The sequence below is a fragment of the Ovis aries genome, chromosome X (assembly GCF_016772045.2).
Source record: "Ovis aries strain OAR_USU_Benz2616 breed Rambouillet chromosome X, ARS-UI_Ramb_v3.0, whole genome shotgun sequence".
Taxonomy (NCBI): domain Eukaryota; kingdom Metazoa; phylum Chordata; class Mammalia; order Artiodactyla; family Bovidae; genus Ovis; species Ovis aries.
This window is the reverse complement of record NC_056080.1, coordinates 30,408,873-30,435,094: the sequence shown is the minus strand read 5'-3', so window position 1 is coordinate 30,435,094 and position 26,222 is coordinate 30,408,873. Positions and strand designations below refer to the sequence as shown.

Here is a 26,222-nt window from a genome sequence, read left to right as displayed (position 1 = left end):
CACTCCACACACACTGTTGGGTGAAGCAATAGTTTTCATTTCTGTTTGCATGGGTTGTAGAAAAGACATTTTCACATTTAGTTTCCACATCCCTAGCTGTTGTGTGTAGAGGTGTTAGGGCCATGGGGCACATTGAGTATGGAGGAGGAGTAATGTAGGTTCCCTGAAATTTGTAATCCACCATTTAAATGAATCTTGCTCATCTTTTGTCTGTTTAACATACTAACACTTACCATTAAATGCTAGGCATTTACCTTTGAAACTACTCTGTATGAGACAGGTATTATTTTTATCCCCTTTTTACAGTTGAGGACTCGACATTCTGGGGTTAAAAAGTTTGCCCATGTTTCTATAATGAAGTACTGGAGTCATCTCTTAAGTCATTATCTTGAGGAAATGTTAAGTGGCCAATAGAACTTTGAAAAACTGCTGGTGATGCACAGATGGACACCGAGGGGGAAGGTGGTGGTGGCATGAATTGGGGGATTGGGAGTGACATATATACACTACTGACATTATGTACAAAATAGATCACTAATGAAAACCTACTGTATAACGCAGGGAATTCTAGTCAACTCTCTGGTGACCTAAATGGAAAGAAAATCCAAGAAAGGGGTGATACATGTATACGTGTAGCTGATTCACATTGCTGTACAGCAGAAGCTAACACAGCATTGTAAAGCAAATCTAGTCCAATACATATTAACTTAATAAAGAAAGAAAAGGAAAATCACTAGTGAAGTGGAAAGGGTGTGGACTTGGTGGACACAGACCTGGGTGTGAATCTCGTATTCCTTCAACAATGGCTGCTAGCTATTCAAAGCGCCATCTGTGGGCCAGCAGCTTTGGCATCACCTGGGAGCTTATTAGCAGTGCAGAACCTCAAACCTCACCCTGGACTTTCTAAATCAAAAGCGGCATTTTAGCGAGATCTGCAGGTGGTTTCCAACACATCAGAGTTTGAGAATCTCTGCTTTAGAGCTTGCATCTTCTCTCTTGCATCTTCAGAGCGATCCTCCCAGTTATTTCATTGTCTTCCTCACTTTGATTCCTTTTGAAAAGGTATTCAATGATGGAGAATGTACCATGCTGTGAATCGAATGGTACTTAGTGGGTAAAATCTGACAGCAACATGGACAGATGTTTTACAAATACTGTAAGGTGTGGCAAAACTGAAGGTCAACTCTCTGACTTCCAGACGTCTATTAATTACCATTTGTCAAGCAGCCTAGTAGTTGAGACTTCATTGATTTGTCATCACAACTTGTTGAGGCATTCTTGTTTCAGTTTTGTAGATGATTGGAGCCTTGGGTAGGTAAATAACTTACCCGTTAACCCCATTTGTAAAGGGCAGGTCTGGTGTCAAAGCCCGTTTTGTGTGATTTCAGCCTTTGCTCTCGCCTCCTTCTACTCTTAATTATAAGACAAGTACCTCAAGGCAGAGCACTGAAGTGGTGCTTTCCGTTCCAAACCGTGCCCCAAGTCTGATCCCCTCATGATTTCCGTTTCAGACTACATCGGGAGAAGATGTTCGAGACTTTGCCAAGGTACTAAAAAACAAATTTCGCACCAAAAGGTATTTTGCGAAGCATCCCCGAATGGGCTACCTGCCAGTGCAGACGGTCTTAGAGGGGGACAACATGGAAACGTGAGTAGTGGCCAGAGCACAGCAGCCTCTTAGACATATATTTGAGCTCCTCTCACCTGAATACCTTCCTTCACTCCCAAATGCAAACAGTCTCTCCTATTTCTTTCTTTAGATTTACTGTAGCTGTAAAGAGAAAAGCAAGCTGATGTTCAGTTACCAGTTTCCGTGTCAATTGTCCTGTGAACAGTGACCCTTTCGAAAAGTTAAACTGTATCTCACAGGGGAAAAAAACCCACCATATTCTGGCTCCCAATTACCTTACAAAGGCTTGTAAGAAATATGGGACTGTTTACAAATGAGTGACTCCAAGATTTCATTTTGATGCTCCCCCCTCACAAATCAGTAGGCGTGTGTCTTTTTGTATCAGATTGTGTGGTCGTAGCTAGTCACTTTTTCCTACTTGAAAGAAAATAATGGTCACAGGAATTGCCTTCACAGTAAGTAGTTATGACTCGCTAGATCCAAGTGATGGTCTTGTCTTCAGCTCTTTTGAACCTTCTCTTCTGTTTTCTGTGACTCTGACGGCAGTCGCACCACTGGTTTTCTTTTAATTCACCTTTCACCTTTGTCTGGCCGTTGCTTTTCATGGTTCATACTTAATTGGGTTTCATTTATTTTGACCTTTCAGTAATTTTTTTTTTTTTGTGCGTGTGTGTATGGCTGAGTTTGCCTGTGTCTCTCTTCACCACCTCATTTTTTGTTTTGCAGTCCTGTTACTCTGATCAACTTCTGGCCGGTAGACTCTGCGTGAGTACTTGCGCTGAAGGGTGCTGCTAGCACGAACACATTCGCTTGCTTGATTTTTAAAAAATTTTTGTTCTGTTTGTTTTAAGGACATTTTAATTTCCCTTCCTTCCTTTCAAAATTTTTCCCCTGCTGAGACTTTGAGGGTGCCCTCTGCCACAGATCAGGAGAGTCAGTGAGGTTTTAGGGTCCTCACCTGGTCAAATGAAAACCAGCAGAAATCGTGGCCTGGAGGTCAAAGTAACATCAAAGAAATTGTTGAGTTGTTAGTTCTGTTCCTGGCAGACATGTTTATATGCTCTTTCCTTGTAAGCAGGGAAGAGCCTTCTGATTACATAATGATATTCTTTAGTCATATTTCTAGAGATTGAGTGCTTTAGGACCTTCAAAAGGATGATGCTTTATTCTTTAGGGCCTGTTATAAGTGGACCATTAAAAACCAGCAAAGTTTGTTTCATGGTATAATGTTGAGTATGGTTGAATAATTTCAGTGAGGCATGTGGCCTTTTTATCAGCTAATGCCATGCTATTTGACTAATCTTATATATATATATATCTATATATCTGTGTGTGTGTGTGTGTGTATATATATATATATATATATATGAGTTTCTCAGTTTTGACCTACAGTCACTTTGCTCTCTTCTCCAAGCTAAATACCCAACTCATAAACATACATTTACACTGGAAGGAAAGTGTACTGTAGTCTTTGTTATTACTATTGGTGTGTCTTATTAATAATACTAATACTTGATATTAATAAATAATTTATTGACTTATCTCAGAATTTAGAATGTCATTAGAAAACTATAGAGTCTGTGATTTATATATCAGCAAAGTGCATTGTTTTAAAGTTACAGTGTGTGTGGGGGGTTTATAACAAAATTTTGGTATTTCACAATGTACTTTATTAAAATATTTAAAGTCAGACAGTTCTATTATATATAAGAAGGAAATGATTAATTTGAAAAGTGAACTTATATAAGAATTCAGTTTATCTTTATTGGGTCTTTTTTATTCCACCATATAATTAAAGTAGATCCTTTTTAAAAAACCCTGTCGTGATAAGTACAAACTGTTACTTGAAGTTTATTTGAAGTCTTTATTGGCCTAAAGGAAGTGTGAGGCTTTCCTTTCTTCTTTAAAGCCACATTATTGTGCCCTTGAATTTTGAGATATGGTTACTATATTTGACTTCTTTACTAATTATGCTTAAACAACTTGGGGAGTTATTTAGATTCAGCTATGTTACTTGCTATTGGTAATTATTTTCCCTATCCCAGGTAATCTATATGTTTACAGAAGGTAAAACCTTTCACAAATAAAGAACTTTTAAAAAATAATATACTGAAATTCTCAGCCGGATTGGATCCTGATAAGCAAATGGATTTTCTCTGTGTTGGAATAAGTTCTAACCAACTTAAAAATCCAAAAGACAAATATGCCAAAGGGTAATTTTTTTAAAACACATAGTCAGAGGTAGCACAGCATAATAAAGAATGACTAATTAGAGAGGAAGTTTATTCTATCCATAAGCTAATGAGAAGCATTCAGGGAGTCAGTTTAATGTAACTTATTTTAAGTAGAGGGTGTTTGTCTTTCTGAAAACATTCTTTTTAAAAGTATATTCTCTAACAACTGAAACCTGCCCCCACTTTGCCTTCCCATAAAAAGTATGCTGCATTATTCAGAAATAGTGGGAAATTCTAATTTTGAGGAATAAAACAAACCCAGCAGGCTAAAGTCCCTGTAATATGTGTAATTTTATTAAAGTCTGTATTCATGGGGTGGTAAATAATTTAGAAAATAAATTAAAGCTGTTCTCTTGAGGCAGAAGAGTCAGGTCCTAGAGTGCTTTATCTTGCAAGAATTCTATTTGATATTAACAAATCCTATGACAGTGACAGCATTTAGTCCATTCAGGATGGATCATAGAATTTGAAAATTTACTGAGATACAAATCTTTTTTTCCTTAGAGAAAAACCCCTTGTCTACCTGGATTTGTCACCTTAGTTGAAAGTACACCTGGCATAAACCTTTTATATTGTTTGTCCACAAGTGAGATGGTCAAAGAATATTCTTTGAGCTCTTCTGCCTTGAAAATTTATTAGTGGAGTTGTCACAGATAATGAGAAAATGGTGGTGGAGGGGATGGAATTGGCCATTAATAATAACAGGAATAATCCTTCAGGGTATCTATCACTTTATATTTAGGAACTGAGAAGGGATAACAGTATTCTTACCTTCCCTTGGAAAAGTGCTTAGAAGGCTTTGCATTTAGCTTTGTTTCTGGACTAAGTAGTTTTATACTTTCACTAATTATTGGTTTTTAGATGATTCTTCTCTGACCAGTATTCCCTTTTGGCTCGTTTCCTGGTTTCATAAATACCTCCTTTAGTGTGTGTGTGTATATATATATTTTTTAGATTTCTTGGTTTTTATGAGTTCTTGTGCTTAAGCATGCTGTGTTAGGTGCTACATACGTTAATAAGAAAAATAACATGGAGATATCCTCAAGGCTAAGAATTAAAGCTTTGCATAAGATATCCTGTTTAAGATTTTATTAAAGTGTTTTACAGTTACATGCTGAGCTTTCTTAGTGCAGTTATGCTCCAAGATCTCATGTTTTTTTCTTCTCTACACTACCAAGGTAGTAACTGTTTACAGGGGAGAAACACTAATGTGTTTTCCTTGATGGTGGGCTTTTAGCTTCTAAGAAGTATATAATTGAAAGACTGGTCTATTCCAGGAGATAGGGCTTATAAACCAATTAATCCAAGTACTCAGTTATCTTGACCTGCAGTGAATATTTCCAAGCAAACCTTGGCATTTTTCTAATAATGGACTATTCCAGGGTTTTAACAAACTAGTAGATTATCTCCAAAACTAGAGTGAAGATTTACCTGAATATCTTTGGATCTGCCTGGTAAATTGGGTAGCCATCCTTTTGTTCCCTTATGACAATTTTAGCATCTTTGTAGTTTGTTCCAAGTTTGAGTCTGGTGACAATTGACGTAGACAACATTGGTTTCATAAATAAGACATTTATGTCTCAGGCAAGATTTCAGTTCCCTGGTTATGTAGTGTGTTATAACCATTTTATAATTTTGTGTCTTCTTTAAGAAACACAGATTTCTACTATATTTCCTATGTAAACATAGGTAACTACATGTTTTCCTTTTTTTTTTTAACTGTAAGAAAAAACATGTTCTTCTTAGTGTTCTGACCAAGTTCTTGAATGCTGCTTAGACACTGGACTAAACTAGTCCTTACTGAATAGATCACTGTCGACTTTTGGACTCATGCCTTTACCTAAGGGCATTCTGTGTCAGGAGAGAAATGGAAGAGACCTTTTTGTCCTATTCCTATTAAAACAAAAAAGCACAAGTCCAAACTGGTTTTCAGAACAGATGGATTTTTTTTTCCTAAGGTTAATCTGAAAGATACTATAAAAACTTCAAGGATAATTAATAAATCAGGTATGAAAAGGTGAAAACATGTCAACCCTACCAAAATCTTCATCTGTGAAGCCAAAAAAGTAGGGTTTTTTTAACCCACAAAGTAAATAGACTATGAATGCTAATCCTCCTCTCATTTTTCGCTCTGTACATTAGCACACATTGTCCCTAATAAGAAATATTTCAGGTACTGTGACATTCTGTTGAAGTTAGTAGTTCTTTTTTTAAAGCATCACATTATAATTTGGGGCCCTTCAGTTTTACTCTACCAAGTAGCAGTACAGTCCGCTGCTAATGTGGTAGATATATTCCTTCTTTACAAAACTGTGCAGACCAAGACTTCTTGATACATGAAATCTTGGTCACAGACTGCAGTGGCCTCTCCAGAGCTAAAATCAATGACTGCAAATGTACTAGGCAAATGTACAGTTTTCCTTCAGTAAGAAGGCAGCTAAAAATGGCACAGGTGTAAACTGTGTAAAGTTTTAAAGCATATACTGCTAACACAATTTCAGAGCTATAGACGATGAGACATGACAAGATAGGAAGACTGAATGTCATGTAGAGACTGTTTCCTTGACCTTTTCTATCATTAAAACTTGCCAGAGAAGTTTGTGATCCCTCCTTGTGGCTTTTGAGAAAAGCAGAAGGATGACCAATCATCTGTCAAACCTAGCTTGTCAATACCTGATGATCTGATATAGAGACAACCAGATGTGTACCTTATTCATAGCTTTAGGCTGAAAGCATTCTAGGCCATGTATATAACAGAACTGTGGGGTGTTTTTTTTTTTCTTTCTCCATTAATGGATGGTATCTGTGACTAATCACATTTTCTGCCTTATAGGCCTGCCTCGTCCCCTCAGCTTTCACACGATGATACTCATTCACGCATTGAACATTATGCTAGCAGGTATGAGACTAGTTGAATGCCAGGCAAATATTGATTGAAGTAACTAACCAAGGAAAGCTAACCTATAATAATTTTAAACAAATCTTTTCTTTTTTGCCCAATCTTGTCTGATTTCTACTAATCACCTTGCCCTCTAACGTGCATGCCATTCCAACTGCATGTTGTTTTTGAACACCAGTGAGCGCTTCAGTCCAGAACAATCTGCCCTAACCCCGGCCTTTAAACATTTTGAGAGCTTTGTTATGTTCTATATACTGAGCACGTTTAATCAATTGACTTAGAAATCATCTACCCTTCTTAGAAAACTGCTAGACCAGATATAAGTATATGAAGAAATGATACTGTATTATATGCAGAATACGAAAGCATTGGCTTTGATTTCTGTGTGTATTTGACAAAATGTGGTGTAAAGAAGAGAATCATTACTTTTCCTAATCCTTGGACCTTTCTGTCTCACGTTCTTTGTGTTTGAGGTAACCTTTATATCTAAGAACTAAATTGCTAATTGTAAAATATGCCTGTTAAGTACATCTGTTAAGAGTTTGGTTAACTTTCAAGTTGTAAAAAGACTATTATTGTTTGAGGTGAAGGAGGTTTTTAACGGTAAAAATTGGTGGCAGAATGTGTAGAGAGCTGACTGTGAATTATCTTCTATCAATACTTTAACTGCTGAATGTGTTTATCAACCATGGGATGTATTAACTAGCTATGTATCATTCTGTTATCAGTGGAAAGCTTTAATTGTCTTTAAAAACACATGGGGTAGTGGAAGGTATGGAGTGTGTTTGTTGTTAAGGAAGCTTGTCCCATGAAAACAGAGGCCTCTTCTCAGCGAAAGGAAGATCAACCTGTGGAGGAAAAAAGAATGCAACTTCTCTTGTAATTTATAACATAAATATAAAGCTGCTTAACTAGCTGGGGTCCACCACTCACCTCAAATAGCTAGGCCAACACACACATCCTTTAAATATGAAGGATTCCTTTCTCCTCTTGACATGAGTTATCCTTTAGTTTTCAGGAATGTTCGATTAGGTCTTGAGTAGAGTCTAAGAAGTCACAGAAGTTTTAATGAGCTTTTACGTTTTTTATCAGGCTAGCAGAAATGGAAAACAGCAGTGGATCTTATCTAAATGATAGCATCTCTCCTAATGAGAGCATGTAAGTATCCTGTCTCTTTTTACAAAATGTTCCTGACCATGAAATTGCTTGGAGGGATTTAGACATAGGGTAGCACAGAAGATAGGAATTAGCATTTATACTCATTAGATCTTTCTGAGAGACGCTCATTGGCTTTTTTTTCTTTAACTCTTGGCATCCCAACACAGAATGAGCTCCTCCTAACTGTGGCACAAATGTTCTCAGACATTTTGCGTTCCCCTCATTCAGTGCTGTACTATCACAAATTGCAGGGGCTCAAACACCGAAACTCTATGAGATGTTTACTCTTTGCCCGAACCTGTGGGATTTTTAAAGGGACTGGATGTTAATATTTTTCAAGTGATAGCTCCATCCATGGGCAGTAGAACTATAATCTTGGAATAGCTGCACTGGTATTCCCATGGGGTAGCTAGATGGGCATTTTCCTGTAGAGAACCTAGCTAGCAGGGTTTCTTTTGCGATTGAGCGTCTTCATGAGCTAAACAAACTGAAGCAGTCTTGTGAAGGGTTTCAGGAGAGGATGTATAAATTGAGGTCACGGTTTAGTAGTGGGATGATACACCAGGCCTGTCCAATTTAAAGAAGACGAGAGAGTGGTGTTCAGAGTGGCAGAGAACACAGCGATGGCAGGGGAACAGAGCCTTCATTACAGAGTAAGGGTAGTATTGACCATAAGGAGTACTGAGGAGTCCTGCCGTGAACCGAGAGCCTGAGGTGGAGGGAGCAGATTGAGAAGCTTCTATGGAGGACAAACTGAGAACTGAAGAGACAACTTACAGAGATGAAATCTAGTCAAGGTACAATGATGGTGTTAGTTTCCTAAGTAACGGATGTCTCACCATTTTGTCATAGAGAATCTAGGCAAAGGGAAAAATGGTAAATTTATCACATGTACTTGGTGTGGCAACCCACAGTCACAGTCAAATGAGAAACAGCCTGTATAAGAATTAGACTGAAGGCTATAGGACCCAAGTGGCACTTATACATTGCTGGTTATTGAAGACATGAGAATAAGTCATCTCCTCTGGTACATAAAGGTGATCAAGGTGATAATAGAGTCAACACTCAGCCATTCGTAGTTATACTAAACAAAAAAGCCTTTGCCCACAAATAAAACTGTGGTACATTCTCTTTCTGAGCTGTGGAGGAAAGTATTAATAGCATTAATATATAAACTACTTTGACAGAAAGATACGTAAACAAAGAATCAACTAAATGTAAGCAAGCTGAATGATTTGGTTCTTTGGATCACTGATTTGAATGTTAGAAGCTGTAGGACATTCACAGTGATTCCAGTTGCATCTATTAAGAATGGCTGCCATTCATTGACTGCCCAAGAGAACAGCAAGAGAAGTGGAATTATAACTATCGGTTGTAATTAAACATGGGAAGTCCTCATAATACACCTTCAGAATTTGGGAAGAGGGCTAATAGATTAGCTGGCCAAACTGCGTTTGGTTTATTTTTAAGCAAAATTTAGCTGTAGCTTATTCTGAGGGCATAGTATCCATTCTGACTCAGTGTTGCTTGGGAATAACATGAAATCTTAGGGTCAGGTCAGGGGAAGAGGTTTGGTAGATGGGTTGACTTAACTTAAATGTTTATTTTTAACACCCAGTCAGTATTTTAATTTTAACTTACCAACCAGTTATCTGACCTGATGGACCAAGACCATTTAAATTAGGAGGATTTTTTTCCCCAAGTATCTGAAATTTTTTCAGCTCAGAGTCAGAGATGAGAAAAGGAAATTAAACAGGTGTGGAGAGGGAAATATTAACGTATCATCTTATTGATGTCTAGCCAGAAACAAAGGGTTTTAGCCTCTCATTAAGAATAGGATGAATTTCTTGTAACTCGGAGGTATGCAGGCTTTTCAGGAGCTACAGGGAGTGCATTTAGAAAATAATTTCTCTTGTGTATTAGAGAATCCCTGGATATAAAGAAAGATGGCAGCTGCCTCCCAAAATACAAGCCTTTGGCCTCTTTGTTCCTGAAGATTAGTCTTTCGAAGCTGCTCTAAGGGATGAGTTGTTCAGTCCTCTTTCAATTAGTCACGTTAATGGCTCTTTTTTTTTTCCCTGCTGATTTTTGTTTTTCTAGCTAAACAATAATTGAATGAAATAGTCATTTAATGTATAGTTTCATTATTGTTACCATCTTGCTTCAGTGGGGTTAAGAAATTCAAGCCATTGATTTACTCATGTAAGTCGACCACCGAGATTCGATGGAAAATCTGAGCAAGAAACACTTGAAATTGTCACCAATAGGAGGGTAGAACCACAACCTCAAGAGTATCAAAATGTCTTTAAAAGCAGGAAAAAGGGTCTAATTAATTGTTAAGAGCAAATAACTGTTTCAATTTTAAAGTAGACGCCCGAGTCCCTGCCCCCCAAAGCAAAATAAGGGGGGAAAAAACCAAAACCTTTGATTTTATTTTCCAGAGATGATGAACATTTGTTAATCCAGCATTACTGCCAAAGTTTGAACCAGGACTCCCCCCTGAGCCAGCCTCGTAGTCCTGCCCAGATCTTGATTTCCTTAGAGAGTGAGGAAAGAGGGGAGCTAGAGAGAATCCTAGCAGATCTTGAGGAAGAAAACAGGTGAGTTTTCTTTCTAGCTTTGTCATTGGGATGCAGAGCGCATACACTTGCACACATAGAAAAGTGCCAGGAATCTTCACTCAGAGTCATTCTATGTCTAACTGTTTTCTCCAATAATCTGTTTAGCTCCATTTACAGAGTCTCTTTTTTTTTGTCATCTGAAAGAAGAAAATGAATGTAATAGCATAAGTAAGAATTCATATATTAGGTATTAAAGAAATGAATGCTCATGGTGGTATTTGATTTGCTGCATGTATTTTAGAGGCTTTGATCTCATATTTGAGAATAGAGTTTAAGAACAAAGTAGGTCATTTAATTTTCTGATGATACAATTTGTACATGTGTTTGGCCATATTACCTATCTTAAAGCATTTAAGAAAGTAGGCTCACTGGTCATATTTGGGGATGAATTAGTTCATCTTATTTTCCATCATCAAATACAGAAATCATTTATGCTCACCATCCTAGCAGATTAGTGAGATAATTCTAGCTGTCAGTCATCACTTGAAAAAGATGTTCATGGGAAAAGATAAATTATAAAAGTTAAAAAAAAATTTTTATGACTCTACAGAGGACAAAGATGTAAAGGTTTGGCATGTTGTGTGGCATCAGGATGATGTGAATCATTGGACTTTGCTTTTGTGTTATGTGTATTGACATCACAGGGCCCTTGCTTAAGAAAGGCTTTTGCACATGATCACTTCCAACTCAGTGGCTTTTGCATGTGATCACTTCTAACTCAGTGTGCCTTCTTTAGACAGATGCCACCAGGCAGGTCTCTAAAGGAGCAGCGGCTCAAATTTGCGGGACTTGAGTACCTTCATGTCTTTGGTTTAGCCCAAGGCACGAAGACTTCTTCATCTTGGCAACACAGTATGTCTGAGAACCAAGTGCCCTTGGGGACTGTGTCACCTGAAGATGAAAAGGCAAACTGCCATTCATCCATTGCTTGCTGCTGCCCCAGGCCTCTGTGTAGCCCTCAGTACCTCTGACCTGTGGCCAGAGCCCCTTGTCTGGCCGGCTTGCCTCTAGTCTCTCTCACCCCCAGTATATCCTCCATACTTATGGTAGTTGTGCATCTTCCCAGTACCGAGAGCCGTCACGGCATTCTTCCTTGACTGGATTTCTGCATCTTTTTTTAAAAAACCTAGCTTCTCAGCTGGACATTTTCAGCCTTCCACAATTTTCTCTTGACCTGGTTTTTTACACTGTCGTCATCTTGTGTACCTAAATTCTGGCTGTGCTTACTGTAACTACTGTTTCTGAATGCATCCTGCTCTCATCCACTTTCAGGGTTCAGCTCAAGCTTGCTTCTTAGCCCAGCTGCCATCCTCCACGCCATTGCTCAGAATGATTTTCCCCACCAAGCTCCTAGCAGATGGGGCTGCATTTGGAAATAATCTGTCATTTGTCTAGTTCACAGGGTTGCAAAGAGTTGGACATGACTTAGCGACTGAACAACAACAACAAATTAGATGTCTTTCGGGGTAAAGTGGTTATCACTGTACAAATCGGTCCCTGCGTTTGGAAGTAATCTGTCGTTTGTCTAGATCCTCATAATACCTTGGATCTTTCTCCATGAACTTCGTTTCAGTTAGCTTTTTTATCAGCTACCCGCCACCGCCCCCCACCCCCGGCACCCCACCTCTCTCTAATGGAGACAGTGAATGCCTTTGGAATAAGGACTGTGTCTTAATCATGTTAATGTCCCCTATCGTGCTTAGCACAGTGTGACTATTTAGTGGGTTCTCCAGAAATTTTTGGTAAAAGCCTGAGGCAAGAATACAGAGGAGAGATCACACAGGTACCATTCAGGAGGTAATACTGAGCATTCTGTTGGTTTTAATGGTAACATTATTTGGGGCTTTATATGTAGGACTGATGGTGAATATCATGGTAGATAAAACCTTTCCCTCTTCTGTATTGAGTATCATTAGTATTTATTTATGTTAAATCTTTAATTATTTTAGGAATCAAAGTCAAATAGGAAGAAAAGCTGGTATTGGTATTATAAATAGAATTTGATGTTACTCAGGGCTAAGAATATTTTTCTACTATGTGAATGTCCGTTGTGCCTATGTCTTTCTATTTCATTGGTCAAGAGTTCTGTTTTATTACTGCTGCACCTTCCCTCCATACCATTACAACCAGGCCAAGGAGTATTGGTGAAGAGTACTGAAACTATCATTTGTATTAGCATTGCATCATTTTCACAGCACTGCAATGCATTTTGGGCCATTTCTTCTTCCTAAAAGTGCTATGTAGAAGATTGATAAGAAAATGTAGGTTCAGAGGGGTTCAAATGGCTTGACCTAAATTTCAGACAGCCAGTGGCAGAACCAACTCCAGATCCAGATTTTTGACTAAGAATAGTCAACTCTACCTTGTGCCCTAGCATAAAGAAGAGTCATCTTATATAAGTATCATTTACGTAGAATTGTAGCACATTCCATGGAAGGTACTTACACTGGAGGGAATATTTTTAGGACTACACATGAATAAACCTGTCCATCTACCTGTGACATAGTGATAACCACTTTACCCCAAAATACATCTAATTTGTTGTTGTTCAGTCACTAAGCCATGTCCGACTCTTTGTGACCCCATGGACTGCAGCATGCCAGGCCTCCCTGTCCGTCACTATCTCCTGGAGTTTGCTTAAATTCATGTCCATTGAGTTGGTGATGCTTTCTAAGCATCTCATCCTCTGCCGCCCTCTTCTCCTCCTGCCCTCAGTCTTTCCTAACATCAGGGTCTTTTCCAAAGAGTCAGCTCTTCGTGTCAGGTGGCCAAAGTATTGGAGCTTCAGCATCAGTCCTTCCAATGAATATTCAGGACTGATTTCCTTTAGGATTGACTGGTTTGATCTCCTTGCTGTCCAAGGGATTCTCAGAAGTCTTCTCTGGCCCCACCATTCAAAAGCATCACACAAAGTATCCAAGGCCATTCCCTTAAAATGAAATGGTATGTTCTCTGAAAGAAAGAAAAAAGAAAATATTCCAGGGTTGCTAAGAAATCCAAAATCAATCTGGTGTTGGTGCCGGTCTTTCTGTAAGTTATCTTGACCCTCAACTAAAGGTCAGGATGAGCTCCTTTCTTTCTCTGCTTTGTCATGTCTTCACTTCATACCAATCCCAAAGAACTGTGTCTGCAGCAAAGGTCCCCAACCTCTGGGCCGTGGACCAAGTACCTCCTGTCAGATCAGTGGCAGCAAAAGCGCTTGAATCATCCCAAAGCCAGTCCCATGCACCCCTGGTCTGTGCAAAAACTATCTTCCACAAACTCAGTCCCTGGTACCAAAAAGGTTGGGGACCGCTGCTCTGCTGAGCTCCTCCTGAAAGTAGCCTCTGGTTTTCTTTGCTCTAGCCTCTCCTGTCTTCTTGCACTTCTCAAAGAGCTTCAGAAAGCCATAGCTTTGTCTTCATGATCTGACTTCAGTGTTGCCTAAGGAGCCTGTAATTCACCATTTCCTGTCCTTCCTCTGAGAGAACCCAGGAGGTCATTAGTTGCCCACTAAGCTGGCTGTATTTCCCTAGTCAAATTGGCTGCATAATTGAACAAATACAAGCACACATTTAGAGCAAATGGGAAAGGATATTGAAAACTGAGAGTGCCTTGGGTCCTTTGGACATATGTCTATGGGTACTTTGTGTTACTTTATTCTGTAGCAAGGGCTTATCTCCAAAGGACAGCAAAGGAAGGAGGCTTGAAGATCTCCGTTCCTGACTAGATATGTTACTGAATTCTGTTATTCTTATTCATGACACCTCCCCACTATCACCTTGGAAAACAGAAAATGGCTAATTAGGAAGTGTCCTGGAGGTATCTTATCTCTGTCTTTAGAATTCCATTTCTCCCAATTGTTGCACATAGCATTCAATAAATATTTGTTGAATAAATTAATGAATAAATGAATGGAAATGAAGCTGAATTTATTTTCATTGTTACGCTCTTGCATGTAGTTTTGGTGAAAACTCTTAAAACCTAATTTCATAGAGAAACGCCTTTTGGAAGCTTTTCTTCCACTTGCTTTTCAGAATACTTCCCCTTTTTAAATGTCTTTGATGAGCACCAAGCATTGCTTTGTCATAAATTTAGAATGCTCAAAATTCATTTTCCAAATCCTAAGGCCTGCCTGTCTCCACCCTCCTCTCCAGCATTCTCTGATTCGTGGCTTATGCCACAAAGATGAGGTGAAAACTCTGAGCAGAAGCTAAGTCTGACTCAGAATTTTCTCAATAGCATCTCTCATAAATTTGGGTGACTAGTGACTTCTACAGTCTGTAATGTTTCACTTCTGCATAATGTCTCTCGAGCCCAGTTGGATGTTGAGAATTAGCTCCACTGTGTGTCTTTGGCATTTCAAACTCAAAGTTTGCTTTTTTTCATGCATAGATGAAAGCTTGCAATCTCCTGACTTAAATCTGTAATGTCAAATTCCAAGGTATTTTTCTCTGCACTGTCTAAATGAACTCAGACTTGCTATGAGATTCTAGGTACAACCCTGGCAATGAAAAAAGTAACCGTTATGAAAGACAAAACCTCATTGTCATTCTGCTGCCTGCACATCAAATTGATTAGATTGTTCCCAAGTCTAAAAGGAGGGTAAATACTAACCAGATTCACTGCAAAGTCTACAGTTAATTAAGATGGTTAGTAGATATTATATGGTGCCAGGGGAATCTGGACTTCTAGCACCTACTCAGTACCTTTCATATGTCTTGTTTTTGGGCAGCCAGTCATTATGCAGCCTAAATGTGAGTATTCCCTTGATCCTTTTCATTCCTCCAATGGCTATGTAAGATCGTTAATGTTATATTCAGAGAAGTTCAAGATTGGCTACTTACACCACTGAATTAAACTAGCTGGTGATCATAATCCTGTTGCTTTCCCTTACAAATGACGTGATGACGGGGCCAGAGTCTGGTGGTTTTCAATCTTCACAGTCTCAGGACATCTTTATTCCATGTTCCTTTCTTAGGTCTTTGTGAGAGACTCGCATGATGGTGAGGAAATGGCCAAGATGAAGCTAAAGGGGGTCATGAGTGGGCATTCCGCCACAGAGATGTTGGGGGGAACAGCACGGGATGTTTGGAAACTGTAAACTGTGGTGTGTCTTCTGTAACAAGGCAGGGAATGGGACGAGATGAAGCCAGACAGGTCAGCAAGGCCAGGTGGGGATGGACTAAGATGTGATGAGGTGCTGAGGAGTAGGGGCCTCCTGCACGCCCCCCCCACACCGGGGTGAGCCAGGATTGATCCTGTTAGACTTATATGCGTGACTCAGCAGCTGTGTGTGTGGATGGGGGCGGGAGGGGGTGAGGACTTTGAAAAGCACAGTCCTGGAAGAAGAAGTCATATTGGCAAGGACCATGGAAGCCCAGGAAAGAGATAAGGAAGGGCCTACAGGAAGGTAATAGAAGAGGGGTGAGGGATATTTAGGGGGAGGGGGAGGGCTGTGTGGCTGGCTGGTTAGTTGGAACTGGGGAGGGAAAGAATGAGCCCGAATTCTGGCTGAGGCACAACAAGGTTTGTGGGCAGCTGGGACTGACAACTCAGGAGGAGCTGTCTACTGATGAATTGCGAGTTTGCCCTTCGATTCAGCAGGATTTATCGAGGGCCTTCCTCAAGGTCGAGTCACTGGAAGATGGTGAATGGGGTGCAGAAGACATCAAGTTTGAGGTTCTGGTGATGCTGTTGTTTGTTGAGTTGCTAAATCATCTCCAACTCTTTGTGACTCTATGGACTATAGCCCGCCAGGCCCCCTATCCATGGGATTCTCCAGGCAAGAATCCTAGAGTGGGTTGCCATTTCCTTCTCCAGGGGATCTTCTCAACCCAGGAATTGAACCCGGGTCTCCTGTACTGCAGGCAGATTCTTTACCATCTGAGCCACCAGGAAAACCCAGTCAGGAGCACCTCTGAAAATGCTGTTGTAGGTGACGAAGTCTGGGTAAGGAACAAGGGTGAGGAAGGTAACAGTGCGTAGTCACTGTCTAGTAGACGTCATTGGTATGTTCTGATTCTCATAGCTGGTCTTTACAGTTTTATAAGTTGGAAAGAGCAGTATATGAGACATTTAGTGAAACTGGGGCCTCGTGCCACTTGGCAATATGAGCCCCCAAAACAAAGGGCTCCAGAACCTTTTAAGATAAAGGGAGCTAGTTTCGCCACATATATCAGACCACCAATATCTTTCATGGCAAGAGAAGCTGAAGAACATACCTACTGCATTTACTAAGCTTGCCTCAGGCTGGGAGGACAGTTGCATGGGGCGGGGTCACCATGATTCAGAGGCTTAGTTTCCAACTAAGCAACCCAGTAACCCAAGTTGCCTTCAGTTTATCCTGAGTTAATCAAAGCTCAGGGGACCAGTTCATCCTATCCCATTCATGGATGTGGATGAATGACGTTGAATGACAATTTTCCTCCTTTATCTGAGCTCTCCCTCTTTTTAACTATCTTGTTACACTAAATGTGTTAATATGACCCTCAACCTTTTTGGGGAGCAGCCTGAGGTTTTTTTGAAGAAAATTTTCTTTTTCACAGTAAAGATGGTTTTAATGTGCATATTACAATCCTCTGTAAACAGACAATTTAACTTACATTCCAGTCTTTTTTTTTAATTGACGTGTAGATGATTTACAATATTGTGTTTCAGGTGTATAGCAAAGTAATTCAAGTATGTGTGTATGTGTGTACTTTTTGCCATTATAGGTTATCACAAGATACTGTATATAGTTCCCTACGCTATACGGTAAATCCTTGTTGTTTATTTTATATATTGTAGTATCTGTTAATCCCAAATTGTACTTTATCCCTCCCTCTCTTCCCTTTTGGTAACTATAGGTTTGGTTTCTATGTCTGTGAGTCTGTTTCTGTTCTGTAAATAAGTTCATTTGTACTGTTTCTTAAATTCCACATGTAAGTGATATATTAGTCTTTGTCTGACTTCATTTAGTATGATAATCTCTAGGTCCATCCATGTTGTTGCAAATGGCATTATTTCACTCATTTTTATGGCTGAGTAATATTCCATTGTGTGTGTATGTACCACATCTTCTTTATCCATTTGTCTGTTGATGGACAACAGCCTGAAGTTTTAGGTGCAAACACTCATTCTGTTTAAGTGGGAAATACATGTTTTTTAAAGATTGGAGGTATCACTCCATTTTAGGGTCTTGTGTCTTAGATATCTTGGAAATGATAACAAAAGTAAAACTGGTGAGCTTAGACCTTGGCACAGGAAATTAGATAGGCATAAGGATTGTTTTGGGCTTCCCTGGTGGCTCACCAGTAAAGAACCTGCCTGCCAATGCAGGAGACACTGGTTTGACCCTTGGATTGGGAAGATCCCCTGGAGAAGGAAATGGCAACCCACTCTAGTATTCTTGCCTGGAAAGTCCGATGGACAGAGGAGCCTGGCAGGCTACAGTACATGGGGTCACAAAACAGTAGGACACAACTTAAGTGACTAAACAACGAGGATTGCTTCATCTCAGAGAAAAACCTAAGTAACCCCTCCAGTGATAACAGTATTCATGATTTACTGGTATAGCTATCATCTTCCTAGAACAGGCTGGATAAAAGCTGAAGTTCTTACAAGCCAGCTTCCCTTTTAGATCCTCCGTGAAGACCCTCATCCTTCTTGTAGCTTTTATTACCAGACCATTGTGCTACAGTAAAACTGACTATAGTCTTAACTTTCCTTAGTTACATTCCAAGCCTGAGGATATCATTCCACACAACTCACCAGATAGTTAGTGAATACTTAATGTGTTTTTCAAAGTGCCAAGACAGCAGAAAGGGATAAGCCTTGATTCTTACTCTCATGGAGCTCAAAATGTAATAAAAAAGACATTAACATGTAAACAACTAAGTGTAACCCAGTATTGTAAGCGCTTGTATTGAAGACAGTTGAAGAAAGGCTGAATCAGAGTTTTCCAGGCTGAGAAAGGGAGTAAGGATGAGCCTTCCAGTCTGCTGAGACCATGAGTTATGTGTGTTCAGAGCACAGGAGGGAAAGAACAAGAGAGTAGTGGAATGGTAGCTGGAGATCACTGTTGAAAGGGTTTTTTATGTCAGACAAAGGAACTTGTATTTATCCTATAAGCAGTTGAGCAGTGAGGGCTTTTTGAGGAGGAGATGATGGAGAAAAATGATTGTAGGCAGGGAGCTAAAGCCATGGAGACTGGCAGGACAGTGCAACAGTTCGTTGAAAGATGGCCAGGTTCTTAACTAAGGATCCCTTAGGCAAGTGAAGAAGGGCTGAAGAAATGGGAAGGTCACTGGATGAATGAGGCCAAGGAAGGTGAGAGAACGAGGAATGGGGCAGTCTAAATTTTTTCACTAGGGAACTGGGACATGACAAGTAAACAAAAACCATAGAACATATAAGAAAAGCTACTAAGCAGCCAAGGTCAATGGATAGAGAAAAAGAACTATGTACTGAGCATCCTGTTGTTTGCCCCAGGAGATTCAAGTGGAAATTTCCTATATTGCTTTTATGTAGTCACTTTCCAAAAAGGATTTTTTTAAAAAAACATAGCAGTAAGATTCCTATAGTAGAAATAGTAAATTCAGTGAACATAGTAGGGATTAGCTTAATTGATATAATTGAGCTTCAAATTTGGTTTCAGGTTCCCTGCAGGCAGGGGGCTAAGAGGAAACAATGCTTTGTCTCTCTCTCATTGTTGGATGAAAGAAGTAAAGAAACATGATTGTCTTTGTTTAAACCCAGTGCTGGTTACACATCCTTGACCTCAGCCCAATTGTGGTGTTCTGTGAAACTCACTTTGGTAAGAACTAGCAACCCACTCCAGTATTCTTGCCTGGAGAATCCCATAGACAAAGGGAGCCTGGTGGGCTACAGTCCACGGGGTTGCAAAGAGCTGGACATGACTGAGCGACTTCACTTTCACTTTCACAAGTCTGTACTCATGTCTCTGCAAATGGAGCCTGGATTTTTCTCACAAAATTGAACTCCTGATTTTCTCCAGTAGGGAAGTCCTACAACCCCAGAGACCAAAATGATTTAGTCTGGAAAATTCAAAGATAGGTATTGAATTATCTCCCATAAGATTAGATAATTATATGAGGGCTTTTACAGAACATCCCAGTGGGGGTGACCTGGCTTTGCAATCAAACCAGCAAGAAGAAATTCCACCAAGAACTTGACAAAATTAATTTGCTATATGGAGTTCTTAATTGTTGTTAGCTGATTGACTCTTGAAACATGTGCACCAAAGACAGGAACTTTGGCTTCTACAATGATTACTTTTGGATTTTGCTTTCTAAGTTGTTAGATGCAAAGACTAGTAGTTACTTGAGGCCTCTCCTGGGTGTGGTACAAAAGTATATTACTAACACGTGGGAAGGTATTAGCAGGAATGCAGGTGTAACATTCGTCTCAATGACACATTGAGGTGTAAATTTTGAACGTGTTGAAGGAAATGGCAACCCACTCCAGCATTCTTGCCTGGGAAATCCCATGGACAGAGGAGCCTGGCCGGCTAGAGTGCCCGGGTTTGCAAAGAATACAGTCCTGTATAATGCTACTTGAGGAAGCTGATTACTTTTCTGGCACTGAAATGTTAGAGAAAGGATAAACAATGAACCTGTCAACTTTGCATGGCTTGGTACATAGCAAGGTCAAGCTCACAGAACCCATGGCTAATGGAGACATCCAGGAGACTGTGGAAAAGACAGGTCTGGAGGCTAGAAGTCTAGATTGAGGTGAGAAGTAATGGGTGGGGGAGGTGAGGTCATGGGCTTGGAGGAGGTGGAAGCCTAGAGAGAGGACAGGGTCCTCCTAGGAAGAGAGCTTATGTGGAAAGAAGACCAAGGACCTCCTAGTGTACTGGATTGTAACTGGCTATGCCCAGTTCTCCACCAGTAGCAAAGTGAGAAATGGTTTCCTGCTTTGTATTAATTATATACTTGGATGACTTCTGCAGATAATCAAACCCTCCTCTTTTTTCCCCCTGCTATGTTAATAATTAAAGTTCTGTATCTTCAAGTCCTGGGTTACCTTTTGGTATCACTCTGTCTGCTAACTGCAGTTTATAGGTAAATCCATATGATCCTTTTTCTATAATTTCTGAGTAACTCCAAGTGACTGTTTCGAGGATAGAAATAACCTCTATTCTTAGCTTAAACAATGAGCATAATTCACACCCCTTTTACCCAGTAGTATAAGGTTTGTCTACAGGAAACTAAACAGTATCTCACACACTACAAGCTGAGCTGTTGAATGGCAAGGGACTGTGTCTCACTTGTCTTTCTCTCTGTAGTGCTGGGTGTAGAAATACGTGTTCATTAAAGGAATGGATAAATGCCCTTTGGACTTTTCTTATGCCCTGCTTTTGGCTGGTTTTCAGCTGTCTTCTTTGTTTTTCTCATGTCATATGTTATTGTTCTTTGCCCAAAATCTTTAATAAACCTATTTATTTTCTTCTTTTTTACTTTTATTGGAGTATAGTTGATTTATAATATTGTGTTAGTGCTGTACAGCAAAATGAATCAGTTGCACATATACATATATGCACTCTTTTTTAGATTATTTTACCATATAGGTCATTCCAGAGTATGAGTAGAGTTCCCTGTGCTATACAGTAGGTCCTTATTAGTTATCTACTTTATATATAGTAAGTAGTCACTTCTTTTTATTGCTGAGTAGCGCTCCATGATGCCTTCCCTGGTGGTTCAGATGGTAAAAATCTGCCTGTTACCTGTTTTATATAAAGTTGTATGTGTGTGTGTCAGTCCCAATTATCCCTCTCCTCCCCTTCCCTCCCTGGTAACTATAAACTACTGGTTTCTGCATCTGTAACTCTGTTTCTGTTTTTTAAGTTCATTTGTATCATCTTTTTCAGATTTCACATGTAAGCGATATCATATGGTGTTTGTCTTTCTCTGACTTACTTCGCTTAGTATGATCATCTCTAGGTCCATCCATGTTGCTGCAAATGGCATTATTTCATTTTTAATGGCTGACTAGTATTCCAGTGTATATATGTACCGCATCTTCTTTATCCATTCATTTGTTGGTGGACATTTAGGTTATTTCCATGTCTTGGCTATTGTAAATAGTGCTTCAGTGAACATCAGGGCACATGTATCTTTTCAAATTAAAGTTTCCTCTGGATATATGATGAGGAGTGGGATTGCTGGATCATATGGTAACTCTAGTTTTTTAAGGAATCTCCATACTGGTTTTCATAGTGGCTGTACCAATTTACATTCCCACCAACAGTGTAGGAGGGTTCCCTTTTCTCCACATCGTCTCCAGCATTTATTGTTTGTAGACCTTTTGATGATGGCCATTCTGAGCAGTGTGAGGTGATAACCTTGCTATAGTTTAGATTTGCATTTCTCTGATAATTAGTGATGTTGAGCATCTTTTCATGTGCCTTTTGGTCTTCTTTGGAGAAATGTCTATTTAGATCTTCTGCCCATTTTTTGATTAGGTTGTTTGTTTGTTGACATAGAGCTACATAAGCTGTTTGTATATTTTGGAGGTTAATCCCTTGTCAGTCACTTTGTTTGCAATATTTTCTGCCATTCTGTGGGTGGTCCTTTATGTCATTTTCCATTCAACTGAAAACATTGAAGTTGTTTAGGTTAACCCAGACTTGAACACTTCCTGGGATTATTTGAGGGCTCTCTTTTAAATTCTTTGTCTGAAAATCCTTAGATGTGTCTGCATAGATAATTCTGTAGGCATGTACACGCCATATTTCTCTTATGTACATGGCTTAAATTTGATTTCTCCATAGTAGGAGAGAACATTTGGAGAAGGAAATGGCAAGCCACTCCAGTGTTCTTGCCTGGAGAATCCCAGGGACGGGGGAGCCTGGTGGGCTGCCGTCTATGGGGTCGCACAGAGTTGGACATGACTGAAGCGACTTAGCAGCAGCAGCAGGAGAGAACATTAGAAAATTATTGACTTCATTGGGGAAATATCTTTTGTTCTATGAGAAGTAGAATTTTGAATTTAGAACTTATTTTTTATAAGATCTTTACCAAGATATAATTCACATACCATAAAATTAACCCATTTAAAGTGTGTAAGTCCCTAATTATTAGTATATTCACAGAATTGTGTAACCATCATCACATAACCAACTTTACAATTTCCTCACCCCAAAAAGAAACCCCATACCAATTTTCAGTCATTCTTCATTTCTTCCAAGACAACCACAATCCAGCCCTAGACAATCAATAATCTACTTTGCATGAATTTGTTTATTCTGGGCATTTCATATAATGGAATCATATAATAGGGGGTCATTTGTAACTGACTTCTTTCATGTAGCATAATATTTCCAAGGTACTCTTATGTTAGGGCATGTATTAGTTCAATTGCTAAGTTGTGTCCAACTCTTTGCTACTGTATGGACTGAACCATACCAGACTCATCTGTCCTCCATTTTCTCCCAGAGTTTGTTCAAACTCTTATCCATTGAGTCAGTGATGCTATCCAACCATCTCATCCTCTGCCTCCCTCTTCTCTTTTCCTCAATCTTTCCCAGCATCAGGATCTTGTCCAATGAGTTGGCTCTTTGCATCAGATGGCCAAAGTATTGGAGTGTCAGCATCAGCATCAGTCCTTCCAATGAATATTCAGGGCTCATTACCTTTCAGTTCAGTTCAGTTGCTAGTCATGTCTGACTCTTTGTGACCCCATGAATCGCAGCACACCAGGCCTTCCTGTCCATCAACATCTCCCGGAGTTCACTCAGACTCATGTCCATCGAGTCAGTGATGCCATCCAGCCATCTCATCCTCTGTCGTCCCCTTCTCCTCCTGCCCCCAATCCCTCCCAGCATCAGAGTCTTTTCCAATGAGTCAACTCTTCACATGAGGTGGCCAAAGTACTGCAGTTTCAGCTTTAGCATCATACCCTCCAAAGAAATCCCAGGGCTGATCTCCTTTAGAATGGACTGGTTCGATCTCCTTGCAGTCCAAGGGACTCTCAAGAGTCTTCTACAACACCACAGTTCAGAAGCATCAATTCTTCAGTACTCAGCTTTCTTCACAGTCCAACTTTCACATCCATACATGACCACTGGAAAAAACATAGCCTTGACTAGATGGACCTTTGTTGGCAAAGTAATGTCTCTGCTTTTCAGTGTGCTACCTAGGTTGGTCGTAACTTTTCTTCCAAGGAGTAAGCGTCTTTTAATTTCATGGCTGCAGTCACCATCATTGCCTTTAGGATTGACTTATTTGATCTCCTTGCAGTCCAGAGGACTCTCAAGAGGCTTCTCCAGCACCACAGTTCTAAAGCATCAATTCTTCAACGCTCAGCCTTCTTTATGGTCTAACTCTCACATCCATACATGACTATTGGAAAAACCATAGCTTTGACTATGTAGACCTTTTGTTGGCAAAGTAATGTCTCTGCTTAATAATACAGTGTCTCAGTTTGTCATAGCTTTCCTTGTGAGGAGCAACTGTCTTTTAATTTCATGACTGCAGTCACTGTCCACAGTGATTCTGGAGCCCAGGAAAATAAAATCTGTCCTGTTTCCATTTTATCACCTTCTATTTGCCATGATGTGATGGGAGCAGGTGCCATGATCTTCGTTTTTTGAATGTTGAGTTTCAAGCCAGCTTTTCACTCTCCTCTTTCACCTTCATGAAGAGGCTCTTTAGTTCCTCTTTACTTTCTGCCATTACAGTAGTGTCATCTGCATATCTGAGGTTGTTGATAGTTCTCCAAGCAACCTTGATTCCAGCTTGAGCTTTATCCAGCCTGGCATTTCGCATGATGCACTCTGCATAGAAGTTAAATAAGTAGGGTGATAATATGCAGCCAATTTGCATACTCTTTCCCAATTTGCAGTTAGTTGTTCATGTCTGATTCTAACTGTTGCTTCCTGATCCATATCCAGGTTTCTCTGGAGACAGGTAAGGTGTTCTGGTAGTCCCATCTCTATTAGAATTTTCCACAGTTTGTTTTGATCCACACAGCCAAAGGCTTTAGGGTAGTCAATAAAGAAGAAGTAGATGTTTTTTTGGAATTCCCTTGCTTTCTCCATGATCCAGCAAATGTTGCCAATTTGATCTCTGTTTCCTCTGCCTTTTCTAAACCCAGCTTGTACATCTAGAACTTCTCAGTTCCTGCTGAAACCTAGCTTGAAGGGTTTTTAGCATAACCTTGTTAGCATGTGAAATGAGCGCAATTGTATGGTAGTTTGAACATTCTTTGGCATTGCCTTCTTTGCAGTTGGAATGAAGAGTGACCTTTTCCAATCCTTTGTCCACTGCCAAGTATTGACAAATCTGTCTACATACTGAGTGCAGCACTTTAAAAGCATCATCTTTTAGGATTTTCAATAGCTCAACTGGAATTCCATCATCTCCACTAGCTTTGTTTACAGCATTTATTAGCACTTCATTCTTTTCTATTACTGAGTGATATTCTATCATATGGAAATACTACATTCTAAAACATTCATTTGGTAGTTGATGGACATTTGAGTTGTTTCCACTGAATGGCTATTGTGAATGGTTCTGCCATGAACTTTTGTGTATGAGCACTGGGACTTTACAGAAATGATTCTGTAGTTTCTGTCATTGTAATAGAGGAGACCATAGGCTCAAATACAGCAAGAGTATATAGCAGTGCATGCCAGGAAGTGAAAAATAGGCCAACAAGATAAATTTACTGGGAGAATTTAAGGCCAAGTCTAACTACTCATGAGGGACTCAAGCCAGGACACACAAAGCTTAAAATTATGATTCTCTTTGAGATTGTTACAGCTTTTTGCTGACCACAGACAATGAAAGTTTGATATTTTACTATATATGTTTGAAAATTGAAACACACTTTCCCCAATGGTACTATTCCTCGAGACCAGACTTCCTCACTTCTAAAACCTTTCCAATCTTAGCATGCTTTTTGGATGGTTAAAACTAGTCACTGTCATACTTGTCTTGGGTTTTGTCTGTCTGCCTTATTTCTAAGTATAATGAGATTTTAAAAAATGAACTCCTCTTGTTTTGAACCTCTGATTAATATACTTATTCTTAGACAATACTGTGTTAGTCCTTGATCAGGAATTTGATCAAATTTGAAAAAAAAAATCTCAGTCATTGAAGATAAAAGCAAACTAGAGTCAATTAATACTGTCAGGTTCTGTCTCATGGAGCTTGAGCAAGATATAGATTGCTATGTCAAGGACAACTCCTGAGACTAGAGTATATCTAAATACATTAACCCTGTAAATTTCATCTGAACAGTTTATTACAGTAATCTATGGATAAAATTTTATCATGTTGTCACATGCCAGCAAATTTGGTCACATCTAAGGAAATCTCATCCTGGTGATCTTAGCTTAGTGATTTCATTTTGCCCAGATGATCAGCTGTGATACACTTTACTGCAGCAAAGATGATGGAAAATATAGAGTAATTACCAGATTCTGGGATAGCTACAATAGTGATGGGGAGGGGGGGGACTAGAATTAAAGAAAATATGATGAATCAACTTGTAAGTGTTCTCGAGCTACTGTATATATATAAAGAGAGAGTGTGTTGTTCTTTAGTTGCTTAGTCGTGTCCGACTCTTTGCAACCCCATGGACTGTATAGCCTGCCTGGCTCCTCCATCCATGGGATTTCCCAGGCAAGAGTACTGGAATGGGTTGCCATTGCCTTCTCCAGGGGATCTTCCCGACCCAGCTATCAAACCTTT

The 26,222-nt window shown here is 39.6% G+C and overlaps 1 protein-coding gene across 22 annotated transcripts in view; it reads left to right on the top strand.

The window, feature by feature from the left end:
- The window catches only part of DMD (dystrophin), a 2,668,835-nt gene that overhangs the window by 2,596,789 nt on the left and 45,824 nt on the right, over nt 1–26,222 (top strand). For 16 of the 22 annotated variants that reach the window (XM_060407875.1, XM_060407877.1, XM_060407874.1 and 13 more), the window contains 5 exons: nt 1,512–1,648; nt 2,357–2,395; nt 6,698–6,763; nt 7,856–7,921; nt 10,363–10,521. In XM_060407875.1, coding sequence (XP_060263858.1) covers nt 1,512–1,648; nt 2,357–2,395; nt 6,698–6,763; nt 7,856–7,921; nt 10,363–10,521 — 467 coding nt within the window. The remainder of the gene's footprint in view (nt 1–1,511; nt 1,649–2,356; nt 2,396–6,697; nt 6,764–7,855; nt 7,922–10,362; nt 10,522–26,222) is intronic. The other 6 variants (XM_060407880.1, XM_060407882.1, XM_060407879.1 and 3 more) reach the window with 1 other exon arrangement.